Source organism: Physeter macrocephalus, chromosome 2, assembly GCF_002837175.3.
Source record: "Physeter macrocephalus isolate SW-GA chromosome 2, ASM283717v5, whole genome shotgun sequence".
Taxonomy (NCBI): Eukaryota; Metazoa; Chordata; class Mammalia; order Artiodactyla; family Physeteridae; genus Physeter; species Physeter macrocephalus.
This window is the reverse complement of record NC_041215.1, coordinates 120,489,894-120,512,142: the sequence shown is the minus strand read 5'-3', so window position 1 is coordinate 120,512,142 and position 22,249 is coordinate 120,489,894. Positions and strand designations below refer to the sequence as shown.

The following is a 22,249-nucleotide window of genomic DNA, read 5'->3' as shown; positions in this document are numbered from 1 at the left end:
CCTCAGTTTCCTTTTCTGTAATATGAAGTGCTTGGATTAAGCACTCTCTTTTGAGTCCCTTCCAATTCTGAATTTGTGTTCATAAAATCAATCCAGAGAAAATGTGAGTACACCTGTGAAAATCTACCAGTGTCCAAAACCCAGGCTGTACTGGATGGCTGAGTGCTGCCCAGTGAGGGCCCGGGCTCTGGGGTCAGTTGGTGTGGGGGGCAGGGGGTGAATCCCTCAGCCAGGAGCAAGTTGCTTTTCTTCTCTGAACTGCACAATCTTCAGTTTTTTTGAAAATGAAAATTTCAAAATGGGGATGATAATAGCTCATTTGGAGTTGTAAGTTTAAATTAGATAATGCAAGTAGAAAGCTTAGTATAATAATATCTAATAGCTTCCATATATCAGGCACATAAGCAGTACCTATTGTATTAATATTCTTGCAATGAGAATTTTTAAACCGTTTTATTTCTCACCCTTTTATTTCTATCTCGATTGAATTTGTAGAAAATACTGCAAACAAATTACATAATTTGTGGTGGTAGTGTTTGTTTTTAACACACTTGTTTTTTCTTGTTTTAACAGAATGAAGCCTAATGCATTCAGCTTTCCTGAATGTCATATTAAAATACACACACAACCCATGTTTACATCTCTGACTGCCACCACGCATTCTCTGCCCTTGTTCTTTTGTGAAGTAGAACTAAAAGAGTAATTATTTAGCAGCTCCTGTGTGCTGCGGCTTTGAATCATTTTTTGCATTCTCAGCAAGCCCCAGCCCCTGCGATCTGTGCCTGCCCGTCTTCAGCGTGGTCAGTCGGGGTTCTCCCGTATTCTGTTGATGTCACCATTTAGCCTCTCTTCTCTACACCTTGGCCTATTCCTTCGCAACTTCATCTTGCTCCTTTTAACAGTGTTTCCAACTCAACCCCCCCGCCCCTTTACTCTTCATGAGGCTGAATGCCCCACTCCCAGCTTCAGACCGGACGGCCGTGGGATGTGCACCGGGCTGATACAGAATTTCAGCTCCAGCAAGCTGAGAGGGCGCGCCTCCTGGGCCAGGGTGGGGCACCAGGTTATGAGCGGCCTCCTACCTTTTGGGTTTACTTCCCCGCAAGGGACACCGTAGGCGGCTATGCGGTCCGGCCACTGCCCCCCGCCCCTCGCGTCCGGCCGCGCCGTGGGTTGCGGTCTCTGTGGGGGTGGCAGCTCCTGGCGGGGCACCCCGGAGCCGCGGGGAACCCAGAGGCGAGGCCAAGGCGGGGTGGGGCGCGTCCGGGCGGGGAGGGCAGACGCAGGCAGTGCAGGGGGCGCCAAGGGCAGCGGGCGGGCGGACGCGCGGCGGAGGAGCGAGCGGGACGAGGGCTGGCTAGTGCCGCGGCCGCCCGCCCGAGGGGGAGGAGGCTGTGCTGCCCTTGCCGCAGGTTTGCTGTCGAGCGCACAGGAGGCAGGGACATGGGTAGGGTGCGGTCTGCGCGGGGCCCGAGCCCGGATCTCTTCCATTTCCCCTCTCACTCGGCCTCGGGCTGCGCCGCAGACGGCAGCAGCTCCCGCTCCGCCCCAGCCGCCTGACCGCCGGGCCGGGGTGCTAACCGCGGGGCCCGCCAGCCCGCCGGCCCGGCCAGCCCAGCCCAGACCGGCGGCCCGCAGCCCCGCCGCCCGCCGCCCCCCGCCGTCGCCGCGTTGCCAAAACAAACGGGCCGGCCTATTTATTGGCGGCCGGCGAGCCGGGCAGCTCAGAGTCGAGGCGCCGAGGGGGACAGAGCGCCGCCACCAGCCAGGGCCCCGGGCCCCCGCCCCGCACCTGAGTCCCGCCGGCCCTGCGCCGCGCCGCGCAGCCCATGGCGCCCCCACCTGGAGTCCCCCGGAGCCACCCGGACGCCTGAGCCCACGCAGCGCTCCCGTCGACTCACCCACCCATCAGCCCACCAGGCGTCCTCTCCCGCCGGTCTCCCGGGCTCCCCGGCCATGTCTCCCGCCTGGCTCCGGCCCCGACTGCGGTTCTGCCTGCTCCTGCTGCTGCTGCTGGTGCCGGCGGCGCGGGGCTGCGGGCCGGGCCGGGTGGTGGGCAGCCGCCGTCGGCCGCCGCGCAAGCTCGTGCCGCTCGCGTATAAGCAGTTCAGCCCCAACGTGCCCGAGAAGACCCTGGGCGCCAGCGGGCGTTACGAAGGCAAGATCGCGCGCAGCTCGGAGCGCTTCAAGGAGCTCACCCCCAACTACAATCCCGACATCATCTTCAAGGACGAGGAGAACACAGGCGCCGACCGCCTCATGACCCAGGTGAGCGCGAACTGCCCTCGCTGGGCGCCGCCGCCGAAGCACCGCCACCTGCCCGGCCCTACCCGCCCCCTGGCACCTTTCCTTGACTGGCTGGCACGCCCCCTGGCACCTGCCCTTCTCGCCGAGATGGGCCGGCCGGGGTCCCGGCGGAGTGTTAGCATTCCCCGAGCCCGCCGGAGGCTGTGAGAAGAGCTCCCCGCTGCCAAGAGCCACAGCCCAGCCGGTTGGCCGTGGCCCCTCTGCCCCGGAGTGCTGGCAGCTCAGGTCAGATGCGGCACCTGGAGGTACCTCTACCCGACTGCCTCCTGCGCCTCCGGGATGCACCAGTCCCTCCCGGCCTAATCTAACGCGCGGCTGCGCCCCTTTCATTTCGAGGCGATTTGGCACCCCTGAGGCGAAGAAGCGCCGGGCGCGGAGGGCCCCACTGGCCTTTCCTTCCCGTGCGCTCTCGGTTCTCAGCGCTGCCCCCTCCTGGAGCAGCGCCCCGGCGGGGTCTGGGTTTAAGGAACAGCGGGGAATATTAGAGCCAGGAGGTGGAGGTGGGGAAGGGAACTTGAAGGGCAAGCCCACGTGTCTGTCCCGAGAGCTGAGCGGCGCAGCTGCAGTTGAAGGGTGAAGTGCCAGGCCTCCGGGCTCTGGGACCGAACTTGGGGCGGGGGACGGGGGGAGGGTCCCTGGATTCGGTGGCGGGGATGGATTGAAAGAGAGGGGCTGGGATGCCGGGCAGCCCCAGAGCAGGGCTAACTAGTCTCTGCGTGCTCGGAACAGCACCGGCGCTCAACCCAAGCGCCTCGGGAAGGGGTGGGGGTGGGGGGGCGGAGAGCAAACTTTCTTCCCTGCGGCCGGGTTCGCAAGGGAAGAGATCTCCGTCCCCTTCCTTAGTGGTCTCCCGGGGCTTCCACCGCAGGCAGGCGGCCTGCTTTCTAGGTGCTCTGGGAACGGCAGCTAGACCACGGCCCTCAGCATGCGCCCTGGCGCCGGGTCTGGCCGGCGGGTGTCGGGGCGAAGGTTGGCTGGTGGCCGGGCCGGGCCGGGCGCCGAGGAATGCAGATAAGGATCCGGGCCACGGGCTGGGCAATCATTGACAGCGCGTGCCCGGGCTCTGGACCCGAGGAGGGGAGGGGTGGTGGGGGATAGAGGGGCGGGGAGCAGGGGCCGCGGAGCGGACATAGGTGGGTGGCTAGAAGCCTGGCGGCAAGGAACACACGGAGCTCCCTCCCCGGGCAGTGAGCGCCCCCAGCTAGATTGCAGCCTGGGATGCATCCTGGGAGGACCGACGGGGCCTTGGGTTTTAGCCGCTGTTGGCTCCTGGGAGACCGAGTCCAAGGGTCTGTGGGGCCCGGGCTCTGAGGGGCGGGGGTAGTTCGAAACATGGGCTGCCTACACTTGGGAGCGCCTGGCACCTCAAAGTGAAGGACTGTGGAAAGGCCCCTCTCCCCCAGGCCCCTCCCCCCAGTCAACTGCGGGGTCCCTTGGGCTCCAGGCACGAAGGGAGCCAGCACAGACGATGATCTCTGCCGTCCTTCCCCCAGGGCGCGGCTCGACTCCCACTTCATGGGAGGCGGAGCATGAAGCCGGCTCCCTGAGATCACACGCTCTGTTTCTCGGGTCCCTTCCCAGACAGGGGCGGCACAGAGGTGCTGAGGGCTCTCGACTCAGGGAGAACGTTGCCTGCGTTTATCAACCCGGAGCGTACCCCTTGCAGCGGGAGACGATCCGCGTGGTCCTCCGTCTGGCCAGGCCAGGTGCTGGCCTTTACACCAGCTTCTGGTTCCCGGGCTGCCGCCTCCCCTGAGCGGGTGCGGGCCGGTTTTGGATCATGAGGGTCCCAGCAGGAATGCTCTGTGGCGCCGAGGGATCCAGGCAGGCTTGGGACTCCCCTCCAACACCCCCCCACCAGGTTGCTGTGGCGCTTCGCACCTGCCGCGCCTGCTGCGCCCTGGCCGCTTCGGGGGCCTCAGCCCTGGGGCTACGGTGACACCTACTGGGCACCTCGAGCCTTGCACGCCTAGCAGGCCGGCTGCCGGCAGTCAGCTCTGCTACCACCTTTATTCTCCAGGCAGCAGGCGGTCCCTGGTCCCTGGTCCCGCGGTGAGACCGAGGGACCCGGCGCTCAAAAGGTGGAGCCCTGTCTGTGGAGGGATCAGTAATCCCAGCAGGAAAGAGAGCTTAGAGAAAAGCCCCCACGGGTGAGCGGATCGACGCGCCCTCCAGATTTGTGGCGCCACCGCGCGGGCCAGGTCCCTGGGGCAGCTGATGCTAGAAGGGAAGGAGCACTTTAGGACTCCGTGTTCCTAGGAGAGAGGGATAGAGCACCCTCCCCGGTTTCCCGACTCCAGCGAGTGCAGTGGGAGAGTGAGGGACGAGGCCGCGCCTAACCTGCACGCGGGCCAGCTCCTCGCCCTAACTCGGCTTCCTTTCCTCTCTCAGCGCTGCAAGGACCGCCTGAACTCGCTGGCCATCTCGGTGATGAACCAGTGGCCCGGGGTGAAGCTGCGGGTGACCGAGGGCTGGGATGAAGATGGTCACCACTCGGAGGAGTCGCTGCATTATGAAGGCCGCGCGGTGGACATCACCACGTCGGACCGCGACCGCAATAAGTACGGACTACTGGCGCGCTTGGCAGTGGAGGCCGGCTTCGACTGGGTGTATTACGAGTCCAAGGCGCACGTGCATTGCTCCGTCAAGTCCGGTGAGCCGCTGCCGGGGGGCTGGGCCCGGGGCCGGGGCCGCAGGGCGTGGACAGGTGGCGCTGGGCCCGCCGGGGCCAAGAAGGTGAAGAGGCCCTCCCAGGGATGGAGGCGGGGACCCCGGGGAAGAGGACGTCCGCGGCGCTCCCCGCTGCTGCTCCTGACCACCTGCTCGACCCGTGCCTGATAGTGTCATGGCAGGAGCCTAGGGAGACAGGTCCCTGTCCCAGCGACGCTGGGTGCTGACTTGGCGGTCCACAGTCCAGAGCCTGCCGCAGGAGGTGCAAGACAGAGCAAGCTGGCCAGATGGAGGAAGCCAGGCTGACAGAGACGGCCTCCCCACCCAGTGTGGTGCAGAACGCTAGGGGGTAGGGTGGGACCAGGGGCCAGAGTGTGCCCAGACACCAGCGTGCCTGAGCGGGAGCCAGGAGCCCAGAGGTTCAGAACCCACAGCCCAGCTGCAGGTCAGGCCCTTTAAGGCACTGTGCACGCCCCTCTCAGGGGGCGCAGGCGTCCCCAACCGCTCCTCCAGGGCCCGGAAGCTGGACATTTGGGGGCAAAGCCAGCCACGAGGGCAAGAATAAACAGAGTGGACTTAATAAAGTGGATTTTCCCCGATTGGCCGCCTTGTTGATCAGAATTGGCAGACACTGGGGCCTCGTCCCCTCCCTCAAATCTTGTCAGCGTCCCTGTCACCTGCATTGAACCCAGTCATGGATGCTCCAAATGGTTCCTGTGTGACTGCCAGCGTGGTCCCCCCCTCGCTGCAGGCTCAGCCCTCCATGCCGGCTCCATGCAGCTGTCACACTCACAGACCTGGCACACTGAGACCAGGCAGGCTTGTACTATTCCTCATCCCGCCTGGGCTCACAGTGGTGACCCCACCCTGACCTTTCCCCTCAGCGCTTCCCTGCCAACTGTCTGCTTCAAGTCACATCAACCCTTCACCTGCTAACGTCGGCCAGGTGCCAGCTCCTAGGGTGGCCACTTGCCTTCATAACTCCTAACCCCCAAACACTATTCTGTATCCCACCCACTGATGCCACCGTGTCCCGTCCCCGCACAAGGACCCAGCACATGAACTGAAGATGGTGATTTCACCCTTGCCACTGAGCCACACCCTGGCCTGGCCTTTCACTCTGAGCTTCCCCAGGAGTCTGTATTCTCGCCACTGACTGGTCCTCCTCTCCCTTGGAGTATAGACTCCAAGGGCTGGTTCTGGCACAGAACGTGGGGTGTCAGTCTGAGAGGGCAATTTTGGGGAGCATCTGAGCAATGGGTGAGAAATAATGGGACATCCATATGCCAGAGGTGCTAAGCAACTTGCCTTCTCGATGAAGCTGCAGCTTTTGGGTGTCAAGTCACAGCTGACCACTGCTTGGCTCAGCTGACCTCTGGCCTCTCTGACTCCTTCACAGCCTTGTCAGGACTGGGAACAGATGGGGGGGCTTCACCTGGGCTTCAGGAGGGCCCTTTCCCTCACACCCACTGGGTCTTGGAGCCTCAGTATGCTCCTCTCATTGGCAAAGCATTAGGCTGGGGAGGAGGGCAGAAGGTCACGCTGTGGGCTGGGGTGGATTCAAAGCTGCATGGAAAGTGGGGGGCAGGGGACGGGATATGGCGATGGGGGCAGCCTGGGAGCAAGAGGAACTCTGGCTGGACTGGGGAGGGATGCTGTGACTGGGAATCCAAGCTCCACAGCAGTAATGCCTTCATGTCCCTTCTTCCCACAGAGCACTCGGCCGCGGCCAAGACAGGCGGCTGCTTCCCTGCTGGAGCCCAGGTGCGCCTGGAGAGTGGGGCACGTGTGGCCTTGTCAGCCGTGAGGCCAGGAGACCGAGTGCTGGCCATGGGGGAGGATGGGAACCCCACCTTCAGCGACGTACTCATTTTCCTCGATCGCGAACCAGACAGGCTGAGGGCCTTCCAGGTCATCGAGACCCAGGACCCCCCGCGCCGACTGGCACTCACACCCGCCCACCTGCTCTTCACGGCCAACAATCATACAGAGCCAGCCACCCACTTCCGGGCCACGTTTGCCAGCCAAGTGCAGCCCGGCCAGTATGTGCTGGTGGCGGGGGTCCCAGGCCTGCAGCCTGCCCGAGTGGCAGCCGTCTCCACACATGTGGCCCTTGGGGCCTACGCCCCATTAACGAGGCATGGGACACTGGTGGTGGAGGATGTGGTCGCCTCTTGCTTCGCGGCCGTGGCTGACCACCATCTGGCTCAGTTGGCCTTCTGGCCCCTGCGACTCTTTCACAGCTTGGCGTGGGGCAGCTGGACCCCAGGGGAGGGTGTGCACTGGTACCCCCAGCTGCTCTACCGCCTGGGACGTCTCTTGCTGGAAGAGGGCAGCTTCCATTCGCTGGGCATGGCTGGGGCAGGGAGCTGAAAGGATCCCTCTACTGCCCTCCCAGAACTGCCCAAATGGGTCCAAAGGCCTACCTGCCAGGAGGGCGCTGGCCCTGGAAGGGACCTGAGCAGGGACACTGGTTTCTGCCATCTCCTCCACCACAGGTGTACATCACTGAGACTTGGGCAATGCCAGCGTCCTCCACCCCCATCATGGTGTAGTGACAAAGCTGCAAGCTGAGCTGACAGTGGGGGGTGGCCTCTCTTTCTATCCTAGAGAGCAGTGGGTCCCAACCCAGCCAGCTCTCACTACGATTTTTCATACTTGCCTCCCCCAGTGGGGAGGACTCATTCCATCCATCTTAGGCCCCTCTTAAGTGGGCTTGCACCTCAGTTGATGCTGCTAGATTCCCTGGGAGCCAGCAGGGAGCCGGCTGGACTCAATGCTGCCCAGAACTCAGAAGGCTGTAGGGTGGGGCAGCCAGCCTGGCCATCCTGAGGCATGACCTTCCTCTCTGGCCACGCTCCTTGGGACACATCCAGAGACTGTCGCTATCAGTGTACAGAGTTCTGTGTTCCGGCCAATGTGATCGTAGTGTCCAGGACTGGGTGGGGGGCTGGATGTCCTTCCCACCCCTGCCCAGGCTCTGCATTCCCACTTCTGCTGAACCATGACCCCCCACCCCTCCTCCGGTCAGTCTCCCCCACCTTATTTATTGGCACCGAGGGGGAAGCCCATGGGAAAATTTGGGGGATGTTTTGGTCTTTTCTTCCTTTTGTAATAAAAATTATTTAAGTTGTTAGAGCCCTAGTGTCCAGGATGCCGAGTAGGGCCGATACACAGATAGCCCGGAGCCATGGGTGGGGCTGTCCAGGGCTGTGCTCACCTTCCTCCAAGGACAAAACCTCCAGAGCTCCCACCCCCTCTGTGGGCCCTTTCTCACCCAGTAGGTCTGCAAAGTCTCAACAGAGAGCTGTGCTCTGTGCCAGGCACGGCCTTTCCATGCTGACTCCAAAGTTTGCCCTAAACAGACCAGAGAAAGAACTGATGTAACTAGTCCATGGTCATTTCACTCATCTAGAACCATCTCCTTGTGCCTGATTTAAGGTGCTTTCCCTGCTTATGCTGGTCTTTCTCAGGGCCTGGGTTTCTGATTTTTCACAGTGGATAATGAACCGTGGTATAAAAATATTCTGTAGAATTCACACCTGCCTTGTGGCCCATCCTGACTTCTTGGGTAAGTCAGGGGTCCCTAACCTAGCAGTTCTCAAACCTCAGAATCATCTGGGAAGCTTGTTTAAAAATGATTCCTGGTCCCACTTCCAGAATTCTGCTTTACTAGATCCAGATTGAGGCCCAGGAACTTATTTTTACAAATACCCCAAACACGGCGGATAGTCCATGGACCACACTTTGAGAAACATTGCTTAGTCTAAAGGATGCCAGTGTATTGCCAAGACAGGATGACCCCCTTCTTCCTTTTCTCTTGGTTTCTGTATCCCATGGCAGGTTTTTCTCTACTCATTATAGACCATCTGAGACTCCCAGGTCCTTTGATACAGTTGTTAAATTTTCAGGAATATTGTGAGCCAGTTGAAATAGGCCATAGTGGGCATATTTACACCATAGAAATTGGCATATGCTACAAATTAGAGCTCCCCTGACCATGGAGGGCCAGTTGTTAAAGGACACCCCTGCCCAGGTTCTATCCTCTGACAGAGACTTCTGTGTTGGAAGTGGGGAGGCATGACTGCCCAGACTCTTACCTTACCATCCCCCCTCCATGAAGGAAAACTCCAGAGGAAACTTCATTGCCCTGGAGACTGTGTCATCTGGGAGGAATAGGCCCCCACAGACTAGAATGACAACTGCTATCATTTAATGAAGACTAACCATTGCCAGGCATTGTTCTACGTGCTTTAACATGTAGCACCCACTTCATTTGCATAGCAACCCTATGTGGTATATACTGTAATCTTACCATTTTCCAGATGAGAACACAGAAGTATGGGGAGGTTAAGTAACTTGCCCAAGATTATGCAGCAAGTGACAGAAGCAGGATTTGAACTCAGGCATCTTGCTCGCAGGTCCACTGTTCTTACCACAAGGCTTTTCCCTTGTTGAACTTGGGTCCTTTCCAGAAGGCACTCTTAGCATTTCAGGACCGGAAATCCGTTTTGTCAGACCACCTAGAGTGTACTACTCATCACCTTGTGGCAGACTCTCATGGGCCAGGTTCGTAGGGACCAGAACATCTATGAACTCATTTGCAGTGAGAAACAAAAGGTCGAGGTCAGGCGGTTCTTGTCCATTCATTTGCACATTCGTTCTTTTTTAGAAATTTTGCATGGTTCGGGGAGAGGGTGGTGCGGGGGAGAGAGATCAAGACTCTCCCCTATAGGGGAGCCAACCTGCCTCTCCTACGGGGTCTGGGCATACTTTGTCCTGCAGACACAGAGCCATTTGGTGTCCCTAGACCTTTCTGTTCTGTAAGAGTCTCCTCAGGAAACACATTTACTCTTCAGCCAGAGATGGCTGCAAAGATTCAGAAAAACATTTTGAATTCAGACCCTCAAAAAACCAGCCTTGGGGTAGAGGTGAGGCCCTGCAGTTTTTCTGGGAATAGTGGCCCAGAACTGCAGTGACAGTGCCAGCTGGACAAGCAGAGACAGCCTGGAAAGTCATCCTCCACCTCTGCAGTGCGATGGCCTCAATCCCTCCCACCAGAACCCAGCTTGCTTATCCTTTGTACGATGCCGAGGCCCAGAGGAAGGTCAACCATACTGCCCAGGCCCGGGTAGCTACTGGCCCCATGCCTGCCTTTCCTCTTGGGCCTAAGCTCAGCCCCCAAGGCAGCTGCATCCACAGTGGTCATTGTTTGGTCATCGTTTGCTGGACACCCTTGTGCCAGGCACTGTGTCAGAATGAGGGAAAGAGGCAGTCCCTGTACTCAGGGAACTCCCGGGTGGCAGGGAGTCGCATGGGGAGACAAATGTCCCCACCATATGTTGAGTGTTGTGGCTGACATCCTCACGGGGGCTATGAGAGTGCCATGGAGATGCTGGGAACTAGGAAGTCTTCCTGGAGGCGAGGATGCTGCAGGTAGAGCAAGGAGAAGTCTGCATGGCAGCTAAGTAAAGGAAGGGATCCAGGCTGAAGACATGGTAAATGCAAAGGCTTGGAGGAACCAGCATCAGGTCAGCATCTCAAAGCCATCTGGCGCAGGTGGGCATGGCGAAGCTGATGTAGAGAGCTGGCTGGAGTTAGACAACACAGATCCTTGTGTTCCCCAAATTTGGACTTTATCTCGGGGGCTTGGGGAGCACCCAGGAGGTTTGAAGTCTGGAAAAGCTTGCAACTAGATTGTTTCAGAAAGCTCACCCAGCTGCACTGTGGAGCACAGACCAGAGAGGCAGCTGGGGAAGCAGGGAGTTCATTTGCTGGGCAGAGAAGTTGGTGACCTGGACTGAAGAGGTGGCCATGGAGTCAGAAGGAAGGTGACATTTAGGCAGCAGAATGACCAGGACTTGAAGCCAGTTCAGGTGAACAATGAGGGCAAGAAAGGGGCGCACATCAACTTTGGGGGTTTATTTATTTTTTTTTTTGAAAAGTGACACCTTTAATGCGCTGAGCAGAATTTTACATAAAATCGGAAATCTGTGATTCATCCCCGCTCTGATTGGTAAAAAAAATCCAAGATTTGTCGCAAGGCATGTGCAGTTAGGCCCCAATTCAAAGTCGGCGGCATATCTGCGGTCCAGCCTCAGGTGCCAAGCTATTTTCCGTTCTCCGCGCTGAACATTCGTTCCGTCAGCATCCGCTCCAGCTTCACAGCGTCCGCGGCGAACCTGCGGATCCCGTCCGAGAGCTTCTCCACGGCCATGCGGTCCTCATTGTGCAGCCAGCGGAAGGCCTTCTCGTCCAGGTGGACCTTCTCCAGGTCACTGGCCTGGGCTGCCTTGACCGAGAGCGTGGGCGCCAGCTTGCTGTGGTCCTTGAGCAGCTCCCGCAGGAGCTGGGGTGAGATGGCAGCCCGCCAGGTCCTTGATCTCGCCCGTGTTGCGGAAGGAGGTGCCCATGACGACGGTCTCGTAGCCGAACTTCTTGTAATAGTTGTAGATCTCGGTGACGCTCTTCACTCCGGGGTCCTCCAGGGGCTCAAAGGACTTCTTGTCCGTGTTGGCCACGTGCCAGTCGAGGATGCGGCCCACGAAGGGGGAAGATGAGTGTCACCCCAGTCTCGGCGCAGGCCACGGCCTGGGCGAAGGAGAAGAGCAGCGTCATGTTGCAGTGGATGCCACGCTGCTCCTCCAGCTGCTTTCCAGCCTGGTTTCCTTCCCAGGTGGACGACAGCTTTATCAGAATCCGGTCCTTGCTGATGCCAGCCTCCTTGTACAGGTCGATGAGGCACTGGGCGCGGGCCACCATAGCATCCTTATCGAAGGAGAGCCTTGCGTCCACTTCTGTGGATACGTGGCCTGGAATTTTCTTCAGTATTTCTGCTCCAAACAGCACAAAAAGTTTATCAGTAGCATTTGTAATCTGTTCCTCTTGTGATCCGCCCAGCCTCCGGCCGTAGGCGATGGCCTCCTCCACCAGCTCCTGGTAGGTGGGCATCTGCGCCGCAGCTAGGATCAGGGACGGGTTGGTGGTGGCATCCTGGGCCTTGTACTCATCATGGCGTGGAAGTCGCCCGTGTCGGCCACCACGGTGGTGAACTGCTTGAGCTGGTCCAGGGCGCTCTCCATCCTCTGCCGCTTCACCGGTGACCCGGACATGGCCAACTTTGGGGTTTTAAACATGAGATCCAGCTCCCCCACGCCCTTGACGTTGGTCCTTCTCTGGCCTTAGTGTCCACACCTTCAAGGGAGATGTCCAGGGATTTCTTGCCCATATAGATATCCTCTCTTTTCATTGTCCAAGGCTGGTCTACCTGGGTTCAAGGGACCCTCCAGGCTCTTGCTCTCTCTTCCTGCACCCCTACCCCCATCCCGGAAGTGCATGGGGAGGAGATTCAGAGTAGCCCCTGATATCCCACTCCAGGCAAGGTGCAAGACCATGCTGAGGGACTTCCCTGGTGGCCCAATGGCTAAGACTCCACGCTCCCAATGCAGGGGGCCCGGGTTCGATCCCTGGTCAGGGAAATAGATCCCGCATGCCACAACTAAGAGTTCACACTCCGCAACTAAAGATCCCGCATACCACAACTAAAAGATCACGCATGCCGCAACTAAGACCCAGCGCAGCCAAAGAAAGAAAGAAAGAAAGAAATACTAAAAAAAAAAAAAAAAAAAAAAAAAATAGAAGACCATGCTGAAGTCTCAGGTGCTCGGGGAGACCTGGCCTGTGGGAGTCCAGGAGACAAAGTAGGGGAGCCTCCTGGGTGTGAGGCCTCTAAAGCTGCCTGGGCAGACTGCCCACAACACGGGGACCACTGCACCTGCCTTCCCAACTAGTCTGTGTGAGGCCTCTCCTCAGGTACCCATCCCCAAGCTGTCCTTGCAGCCTCCCCTCTCATTTGGAAAGACCCCGTCACCGCTGGGCATGGCTCTTCCGAAGCCCTGTGGCTCACACTCACCCCTCTCCCCCAGCTCCCGCCCAAAGGAGCTGCCTGTGGAGTGGCTTCTGACAGCAGCACTGCGTTGGGAAGGGCTGAACCAATGCAACAATCCTTTAGGCAGCCAGGCCTGCTGTTAGCACCTGCAGCCCCAGCATGGGAACCAGAAACAGGTGACCCTCCATTAAAAATCTTAGCAAAATGCCCCTTCAGGAGATGCAACTAGAAAAGACAACTCTCCCAGCCTGGCGCCAGGAGAAAGCCTCACGTTGAGGTCGTGCGGGGCATGCAAAACGTCTGGATTTCAGGCCCCGCCGCCCCCCCGCCCCCTTGTCTGCCCAGCCTAGAGCCCTTGTGCAGTGTATAACTCGTACAACCTTAAACTCTGGCCCCGGTGGGCCTGGGCCTCTGCCAGGCTCAGCCAGAGTCTGCAGGTGGTGAAAATTTGGAGAGAAGTTCCCTACAGTGTCGCACGGGAGGAAGTGGGGAGAGATGACGAGGGGTGGGGATGCGATGTACAATGTCTGGGGACTTCCTGGAAGTGGTTTGGGGCTGGGTATATGTGACCTGGGCAAGAGTAGGTGGATGGATCATTGGGAGCAGATGCACGGAGGAGAACTGTAGGGCACGCTCAAGGACTGGGAGCCAGTGCGATTGGGGCGCAAAGGTGCCAGGAGGGGAAATGGAAGTAGGGCAGGAGAAACACTTCACCCCACACAAGGGGCAGAGGTGAGGGCCTGGTGAGAAGTGCTGGAGCAGGAAACACCCCATTCCTCCAAAGGAATGGAGGTCCTCAGTGGGGAGCACAGGCCCTGCTTCCCACCTCAGATGGTGCCCCTGCTGCAGGAAAATTTCTGGCAGGTGTTGGCGGTGGCCACTCTCCCAACCCATGCCCTCTGTCCCCTGGGTGGAGCGTGCCTCCCGGAGCTCGGGGCCCACATCCCACACCCCAGCCTTGTTCTCAAAGCCTCTTTGTTCCACTGGCCGAGCTGTGGCCAGCCCGGATCTGATAAGGCCAGGTAGGGCAGATAGCGGCCCCACCTTGCAAGCCTGTGCTGCCTCAAGCCACACCCAGGCTGCTTTGCACGCACAGGGAATAGACGTAGGGGGCTTCCCACCCAGGTAGGGGTTGGGGAGCCTCAGTCTCTGGGCTGGCACTCCCTGCAGTCTGTGTAAGACCCCTCTCATGTGCATGGGGAAGCAGGATAAGGCAATTACCCCCCATTTCAGAGATAAATAAACTAAGTCTCCAAGAGGGAAAATGACTTGTCCACAGATATTTCTTCCACAATTAGGAGCATTAATTGCTGGGTCTGCTATTTATATAAAATCCTTTTAAAATCCTAACACCCTGTGAAGTGAGGTTATTTTCAATTCTTACTTTGCAGAGAAGAAACTGAGGCCCAGAGAGGTGAAGTCACTTTCCCAAGGTCACACAGTAGCAGAGTCCAGACCAGAACTCAGGTCCCCTGCAGCAGCAAACTGAGGGAGGTGGGAACTGATGAGGAATGGGACGAATGCACTCCCAGCCTCCACCTAAAGATGTGATAGGGCTGGGGTGGCTAAGAACCTTCCAGGAAGGTGGTCCTGGAAAAACAATGTTCTAGATGCTGTGAGAGGATCTCATTTTGATGGGAGTGGCAATGGTTAAAATATGTCCATAAATTGTTTGACACTGCTCTCCCCGTGAATCTGGCCTAAGTCAGAAAAGGCCATGTAGCTTCTGCCTGGTTCTACCCTGAGCTTGCCAAGCTGGAAAGGTTATGGATAGGTGTTCCCAGCCATAGCTTAGCTGAGCTTCCAGCCGACAGCCAGCATCAACCATCAGCTGTGTGAGTGCACCATCTTGGAAGTCCAGTCCAGTGGAGCCTTCAGGAGGCTGCAGCCCTGGCCAACATCTGACTGTAACTGTATGAGAGAGTCCAAGTAAGAACTGCCTGGTCAAGCCCTTCTTGATTCCTGACCCACAAAATCATAAGTAAAATAAAATGGTTGTTTGAAATCTCGATGTTATTTCTTACACAGCCATGGTAACCAGAACAAAGGGCAAAGAGGGAATGGGATTTGATGAAGGCATCTCCTGAGGCTCTCCAGAAGCCTTTAATATACTTTTACACAAAAGCTTTTTTAAAATGGAGTCTGTATGAGGCTGGAGGAGGTGTGGTGCTTCTTCATCTTCTAAAGGGGCAGTGTGAGAAGACACACTGACTTGGAATAGACTCGGGGCAGAGAGAGACAAAGGGGAGGGTTGGAAAAGCACATCTCTCCACACTCGATGGAAAGAATGCTATGTATCCACTCTGGTAGCAGGATATCTGGTGATAGCAAACTCTTGGAGTAGTGAAGAGCCTTCTGGAAGGAAGGAAGTTCCTGGATCTGGGCTAGTGGGTAGCAAGGAGTTATACATTGCCAAGAAAGGAATGCTACTAGAGATTTAAAAAACCGTAATGTTATATGTTGAAGAAAGTGCTCAAAGTTTGGGGCCAGACCTGAGAAAGGGGCTGGACATTCCCATAGGCAATTGCTGGCCATGTTTTCTCAGAGTGCCCCTGCAAGCAGAAACTTGCCGGGCCTTGACAAAAGGTCCATGAAAATGAACTGAGAAGTACCCTGTTACCCTCATAAACTCCAGGTGTGTCTGCATCTGGCTTCTGCACACACCTCTGAATGCCCAACTTAAGAAAACTCAGGGGAATTCCCTGGCAGTCCAGTGGTTAGAACTCTGCACTTTCACTGCTGAGGACCCAGGTTCGATCCCTGGTCAGGGAACTAAGATCTCACAAGCCACATGGTGCGGCCAAAAAGAAAGAAAGAAAAAGAAAGAAAGAAAGAGGAGACCTTCAAGATGGTGGAAGAGTAAGATGTGGAGATCACCTTCCTCCTCACAAATACATCAGAAATACATCTACGTGTGGAACAACTCCTACAGAACACCAACTGAACGCTGGCAGAAGACCTCAGACTTCCCAAAATTGTCTTGGTGCTCCGGCTGGGTGTCAGGCCTGTGCCTCTGAGATGGGAGAGCCAAGTTCAGGACATTGGTCCACCAGAGACCTCCTGGCTCCATGTAATATCAAACGGTGAAAGCTCTCCCAGAGATCTCCAAATACAAGAAACGTTTAACAAGGACCTAGAAGAACTAAAGAGCAAACAAACAAGGATGAAAAACACAACAAATGAAATTTAAAATTCTCTAGAAGGAATCAATAGCAGAATAACTGAGGCAGAAGAACAGATAAGTGACCTGAAAGGAAAAATAGTGGAAATAACTACTGCAGAGCAGAATAAAGAAAAAAGAATGAAAAGAATTGAGGACTGCCTCAGAGACCTCTGGGACAACATTAAATGCACCAACATTTGAATTATAGGTGTCCCAGAAGAAGAAGAGAAAAAGAAAGGGACTGAGAAAATATTTGAAGAGATTATAGTTGAAAACTTCCCTAATATAAGAAAGGAAATAGTTAATCAAGTCCAGGAAGTGCAGAGAGTCCCATACAGGATAAATCCAAGGAGAAACATGCCAAGACACATATTAATCAAAAACGATCAAAAATTAAATACAAAGAAAAAAAAATTAAAAGCAGCAAGGGAAAAGCAACAGATAACATTCAAGGGAATCCCCATAAGGTTAACAGCTGATCTTTCAGCAGAAACTCTGCAAGCCAGAAGGGAATGGCAGAACATATTTAAAGTGATGAAAGGGAGGGCTTCCCTGGTGGCACAGTGGTTAAGAATCCACCTGACAATGCAGGGGACACGGGCTCGAGCCCTGGTGGGGAAGATCCCACATGCAGCAGAGCAACTAAGCCCGTGTGCCACAATTACTGAGCCTGTGCTCTAGAGCCTGTGAGCCACAACTACTGAAGCCCACGCGCCTAGAGCCCATGCTCCACAACAAGAGGAGCCGCCGCAATGAGAAACCCGCGCACCACAACAAAGAGTAGCCCCCGCTTACCGCAACTAGAGAAAGCCCAGCACAGCAATGAAGACCCAGTGCAGCCTAAAATAAATAAATTTTTTAAAAAGTGATGAAAGGGAAAAATCTACAACCAAGATTACTCTCCCCAGCAAGGATCTCATTCAGATTTGATGGAGAAATTAAAACCTTTACAGACAAGCAAAAGCCAAGAGAATTCAGCACCACCAAACCAGCTTTACAACAGATGCTAAAGGAACTTATCTATCTATCTATCTATCTATCTATCTATCTATCTATCTATCTATCTATCTATCTATCTATCTATCTATCTATCTATCTATCTATCTATCTATCTATCTATCTATCTATCTATCTATCTATCTATCTATCTATCTATCTATCTATCTATCTATCTATCTATCTATCTATCTATCTATCTATCTATCTATCTATCTATCTATCTATCTATCTATCTATCTATCTATCTATCTATCTATCTATCTATTTTGGTCTTATGAATTAATACCTTGGTCAGATATAGGTTTCTAATGTTTCAATTTTTATTTCTGACTCATTTATTTATTTATGTATTATTTATTTATGTATGTATTATTCCACCATCTTCTAGCTTATTTTACTTTTGCAGGCAGTTTGATCTTTCTGTTTGAAATGTTGAGATGTTTTTTTCTTTATCTTTAAATTTAGAAATTTTAATGCCTAGGTACATGCCCCCCTTTTTTTTTATCACTCATACCAGCAACTCAGTGCATCTTTTAAAATGATAAAATCTGGTCTTTCTTTAGCCCAGGGATATTTGTGTTAAATGGTTGTTAAATTAGTGTAACCTCTACATCTGTTCCTTTCACTTTTTCTGGAATTTCTGTTATTGGAATGTTATATCCTGGATCTATCCTCAGAACCTCTTTTCCATCCATATCTGCACTTTAAAATATTTGCTCTGAACTTTTCTTTCCTTCTTCTATTTGATCTTTTGGATACTAATTCAGGTCTCAACAATGGTCACAATTTCTTCACTTTACTTATCAAATCGTTTAGTTGGAAATCATGTTTTAATGGTGAAATTTTTATTTCCAAAAAGTAATTTCTGTATTTAATCTGAATAGTCTTGTGTTTGTATTACTTTTCTATTCAAGTTGATGTTTTTCTCCTCCAGCAGCTATATTTTGTCAGCCATCTGATCTTTTGGTTGTCCTTTCTCTGAAGGTGTGGGACTCCCTTTAATATGTTATGATTTTTTTTTGTCAGCTTACTAGAGACAAGTTGAAATTCCCCAACTAGCAATCGGCTCACAAATTATGGGATGAAAAACATTTTCTAACATTGTGAGCTGGCAGTGATCAGAAGAGAGCCTGAGCTGGTGGTGCTCTGAATGGTCAACAGAAAGAACTCTTTCAAATCCTCCTAAACTGTAAGCTTAATAAGTCTTTTTCTCTACCCCGAAAGCCAAACCTCACTGTTCTACAGATTACTGACACTGTGGGAAGGATGACCAGAAAGAGAGAGAAGCAAACAGGGAGAGAGAAGTTGTGAAGTTGTATAAAAAATTTTAAGTTTGATTGGTGCTGCAAAATTGAGTATTTCTGCCATCAACAAAGATTCACCATCACAATAATAGTACCAGTTTGGAAAGCATAACAAGAAAGACAAAAATTGGTGGTAATCAGAGCATCAAAGCATCTAAGGTGGAAAATCAAAGAAAAATTACTTTTTATGCCTGAGTTCAATAACAGTGCAACTTGATTTTTTATTCAAAATTGTATCTTACTATAACAGTTAAAGAAGTCTTTTCCCTTGAAATGACGGTTATGATAATTGAAGGCAATATCTAAGGGATAGTAAAAATGTGAAATTCAGGATAAATTTATCCAACTTTCATGAATTAATAAAAAATATATTGAAGATGGTGGGGGCACGTACACTATAAGGAGAAAAAGTAATTTCAATCAATTAGCATTTGGTTTGGTTGTAATTTTCTATGACTATGCTTTGTTTTTTTTATTTCTACCATATGTTTATTATCTTATAAATAAATTATGTTTAGTAAAATTTAATTAGCTGATATTTGTAAAGCTGTCTAAAGATGGGCTTTGTATAACTGTTAAGAGGTTTTTTTATTACTAAGTATCAATATTTTGTCTGTGTGCTTGCTGCATATAAAGAACATTAATTTTTAAAATAGCAGTAGAATCTCTCATTTCTTTATAGAAAGAATCAGGGGACTCTAAAGCATCTGAAGAAACATTCTCAAGGAGTTAATTTTTAGCTTATACAACTATTTACAGAGCTCAGATATATGTTCAAAGCATTTCAAGGCCTTGAAAAGAATCATGCTCTAGTCACAATGTCACTGTCCTCAATATTAACACATGGGTAATTTTGGGTTACAAAGACCAGCATTCAAGAAAGGCTGCTGCATGGTGTTCATGAGAAGATATGTGGTGTGATTGAGAACTGACCTATACCAATTTGGTCATAGATAAAAGGAGCTGCTGGTAAAGTCAGAGCTGGCTGGTGTTTCTTACTCCCCATAACATAGCTGCCGGGTTATCAAGACAGCAAGTCATGAATTAGTCCTCAGTTCTGTCCCCTACATGGACATTTATTAGATTACTATTTATTAGGAAAGCTAGTACAGAAGGGGTTCATACAATGTGTTTTCTACCCTTTAAGAATCCACAGTTCTATGTCCTGTAGGTGAGTCCATCACTAAGTGGTTTTGATGAGGACACAGCAAAATTCCTGAGACAGGGAATCCATCTAATTGGCATCATGCAATCCAGGCATTCTTCCAAAACCAATAACTGGACACATGACCAATTAGGGGATCAAAAGCATGGATATTGTCTCTGAGAGGAGCAAATAACAAGCAAAGATGGTTTAGCCAAACCACATATCTTGAAAGTTTTCAATTTTTCAAACAAGTCTCCTTTTAAAAATAGATGATGGATACAATGGAATATTACTCAGCCATAAGAAGAAACGAAATTGAGTTATTTGTATTGAGGTGGATGGACCTAGAGTTTGTCATACAGAGTGAAGTAAGTCAGAAAGAGAAAGACAAATATATGCTAACACATATATATGGAATCTAAAAAAAAAAAAAAAAGGTTATGAAGAACCTAGGGGCAGTACAGCAATAAAGACGCGGACGTAGAGAATGGACTTGAGGACAGTGGGAGGGGAAAGGGTAAGCTGGGATGAAGTGAGAGAGTAGCACTGACTTATATATACTACCAAATATAAAATAGCTAGTGGGAAGTAGCCGTATAACACAGGGAGATCAGCTCAGTGCTTTGTGACCCGCTAGAGGGGTGGGATAGGGAGGGTGGGAGGGAGATACAAGAGGGAGGAGGTATGGGGATATATGTATATGTATAGCTGACTCACTTTGTTATACAGTAGAAACTAACACACCATTGTAAAACAATTATACTCCAATAAAGATGTTTAAAAAAAAGAAAGAAAGGAAAGGAATGTGTGTGTGTGTGTGTGTGTGTGTGTGTGTGTATGTGTGTATATATATAAAGAAAAAAAGAAAACTCACAGGAAAGTGACCAGGCAGGTCATACGGAATGAGTATGGCTCAGAAGTGGTTGGGAGTGTACAGATGGATGGGCTCCAGCGAGGACAGTTTTCTTGGTTCTGAACACTTAGTTCTAGAGAAGTAAAAGGTGGGCATGTTCAAAATCTAATAAAGAGGGGGAGAGAGCAAGTTTGCAGTGGAGAATCCTGGCAGACACCACTCTAGCCAAGTGATCAGAGTTAACGTCACCAATGATACATATTGACACGATGTACCCTCTGATATCATGCACTGAGAAGGGCCTATAACTCTGTGTTATGCTTCCCAATAATGCATATTTTACTCTAATCATGAGAAACAAACCCAGATTGAGGAATATCCTATAAAACAATTGACAGTACTCTTCAAAAGAATCAAGGTCATGAAAAACAAGGAAAGTTTCAGGAAATGCCCCAGGGGGGATCCTGGATTGGATACTGAAAGAGGAAAAGGACATTTGTGGACAAACTTTTGAAATCTAAATAAATTCTGTAATTTTGTTAATAGTATCATTGTACCAACATTAATTTCTTCTTTTTGATAAGTGTCCTATGGTCATGTAAGATGTTAACCTAAGGGGAAACTGGATGAAGGGTTTATGAGAACCACTTGTACTATTTTGGTGTACGTCTAAAATTAACTCAAAATTTTTTAAATGCAAAAAAAAACTCTAATAAAGAGAGAATCTCATGGACCAAATGTTGTCTTCCTTACCATCTTTGAAGTCCAAGCCAACTTTCACACCAAAGGAGGCTACACTAAGCTGGTGGTCATGTTATAATACCTTTACCTGAGAGAGGGCCCTCATCAGAGATGGATTGGAAAAGGGTTTGAGGAATTAAATAGGATAGAAAGTCAGAGAATAATGGTGCTCTTCATTTATTCAGAACATATAATGAGCCAGGCACTGTGCTAAGTTCTTTAAACCTTTTATCTCACTTAAACCTTACGACTTTTGAGGTAGCTGTTAAAGTTTTCGCAGTTGACAAAAGAGCAGGCTGGGTCTTATAGAAATGGAGGAATAAGATCAAACAGCTGAGGGCTGGTGGGTTGGGATTCAAATCCAGTCTGCTTTACTCCAGAGCTTGTTCTGAACCACCTCACTGTACTGTTTTCTCAGGGGTGACCTACATACAGTTCATACCTCAGGGTTTCTGTGCTGGCATGGGTGGGGTAAGAGGAGAGAGAAGGCAGGAGGAAGGGGATGGCCTAGGATGGGCTGGTCAGCTGGAGCTGTCCATGGTTCTGGTCAGAGGGCCATGGAGCTGGAGAGCCTGTAGGAGATGGTGTAGGGGAAGACAGCTGGGAGAGCTAACAGAGAAGAAGCCTGCACAGACTAGAGGGACAGAGCAGTTAGACGTGGTGGCAGGTCCTCCTCTACCAATCAGGAGGAATCAGAAGGAGAGACACTTCAAGTTTTGCCTTAAAATAAATAACCATGTATACAGTAGCTGGTGGGATTTTTCCTCGGGTCTCACTTGCAACCAATATGCCATCACTATCCAGTGTAGCTGTACTGGTTGTTAAAATCTGGGAATACTTTGGTACTAGTTGGTGAATAGTCACTGGCTGAGTTCTCCACTGCTGGGGCTGCTCTCCCAGTCCTCTCTCCACACCTGCAGGCTTCCCCACAACCCAGCAACTAAAGGGTTAAGGCCTGGCACAATGTGGCCTCCCAGGACCCAGCTCTGGCTCTAAGGCCCCCTGGTGTCCATTCTCATAGGTCAGTACCCATAACTTACCAATTTTTAAGTATTTTGAATGCTACCCCTGTTTGCCCCCATTTTACAGTTGGGGAAAGTGAGGCTCTGGAATGTTTAATGATTTGCCTCAAATTGCTCAGCTCTTTTTCTTTTTTAACACTTTTTTTTTTTTTTGG

At 52.1% G+C, this 22,249-nt stretch overlaps 1 protein-coding gene and 1 pseudogene across 1 annotated transcript; one reads left to right on the top strand and one right to left on the bottom strand.

Annotated features, from left to right (window-relative positions):
• Window positions 1–1,732: 1,732 nt before the first annotated feature.
• Window positions 1,733–8,115, top strand: IHH (Indian hedgehog signaling molecule). Its single transcript, XM_024124687.1, has 3 exons — window positions 1,733–2,268; window positions 4,699–4,960; window positions 6,692–8,115. The coding sequence occupies exons 1-3, from the start codon at window positions 1,957–1,959 to the stop codon at window positions 7,348–7,350; spliced, it is 1,233 nt and encodes a 410-aa protein (XP_023980455.1). The 5' UTR covers window positions 1,733–1,956; the 3' UTR covers window positions 7,351–8,115.
• A 2,782-nt stretch (window positions 8,116–10,897) lies between these two features.
• On the bottom strand, window positions 10,898–12,158 carry LOC102990143 (transaldolase-like; annotated as a pseudogene).
• Between the last annotated feature and the right edge of the window lie 10,091 nt (window positions 12,159–22,249).

What these genes read in the sequence shown, in the direction of transcription:
- IHH (XM_024124687.1), top strand. Translation starts at nt 1,957, where the DNA reads ATGTCTCCCGCCTGGCTCCGGCCCCGACTGCGGTTCTGCCTGCTCCTG. An exon ending in CCGACCGCCTCATGACCCAG is followed by an intron (nt 2,269 to 4,698) that starts GTGAGCGCGAAC and finishes TTCCTCTCTCAG; the next exon opens with CGCTGCAAGGACCGCCTGAA. An exon ending in GCATTGCTCCGTCAAGTCCG is followed by an intron (nt 4,961 to 6,691) that starts GTGAGCCGCTGC and finishes TTCTTCCCACAG; the next exon opens with AGCACTCGGCCGCGGCCAAG.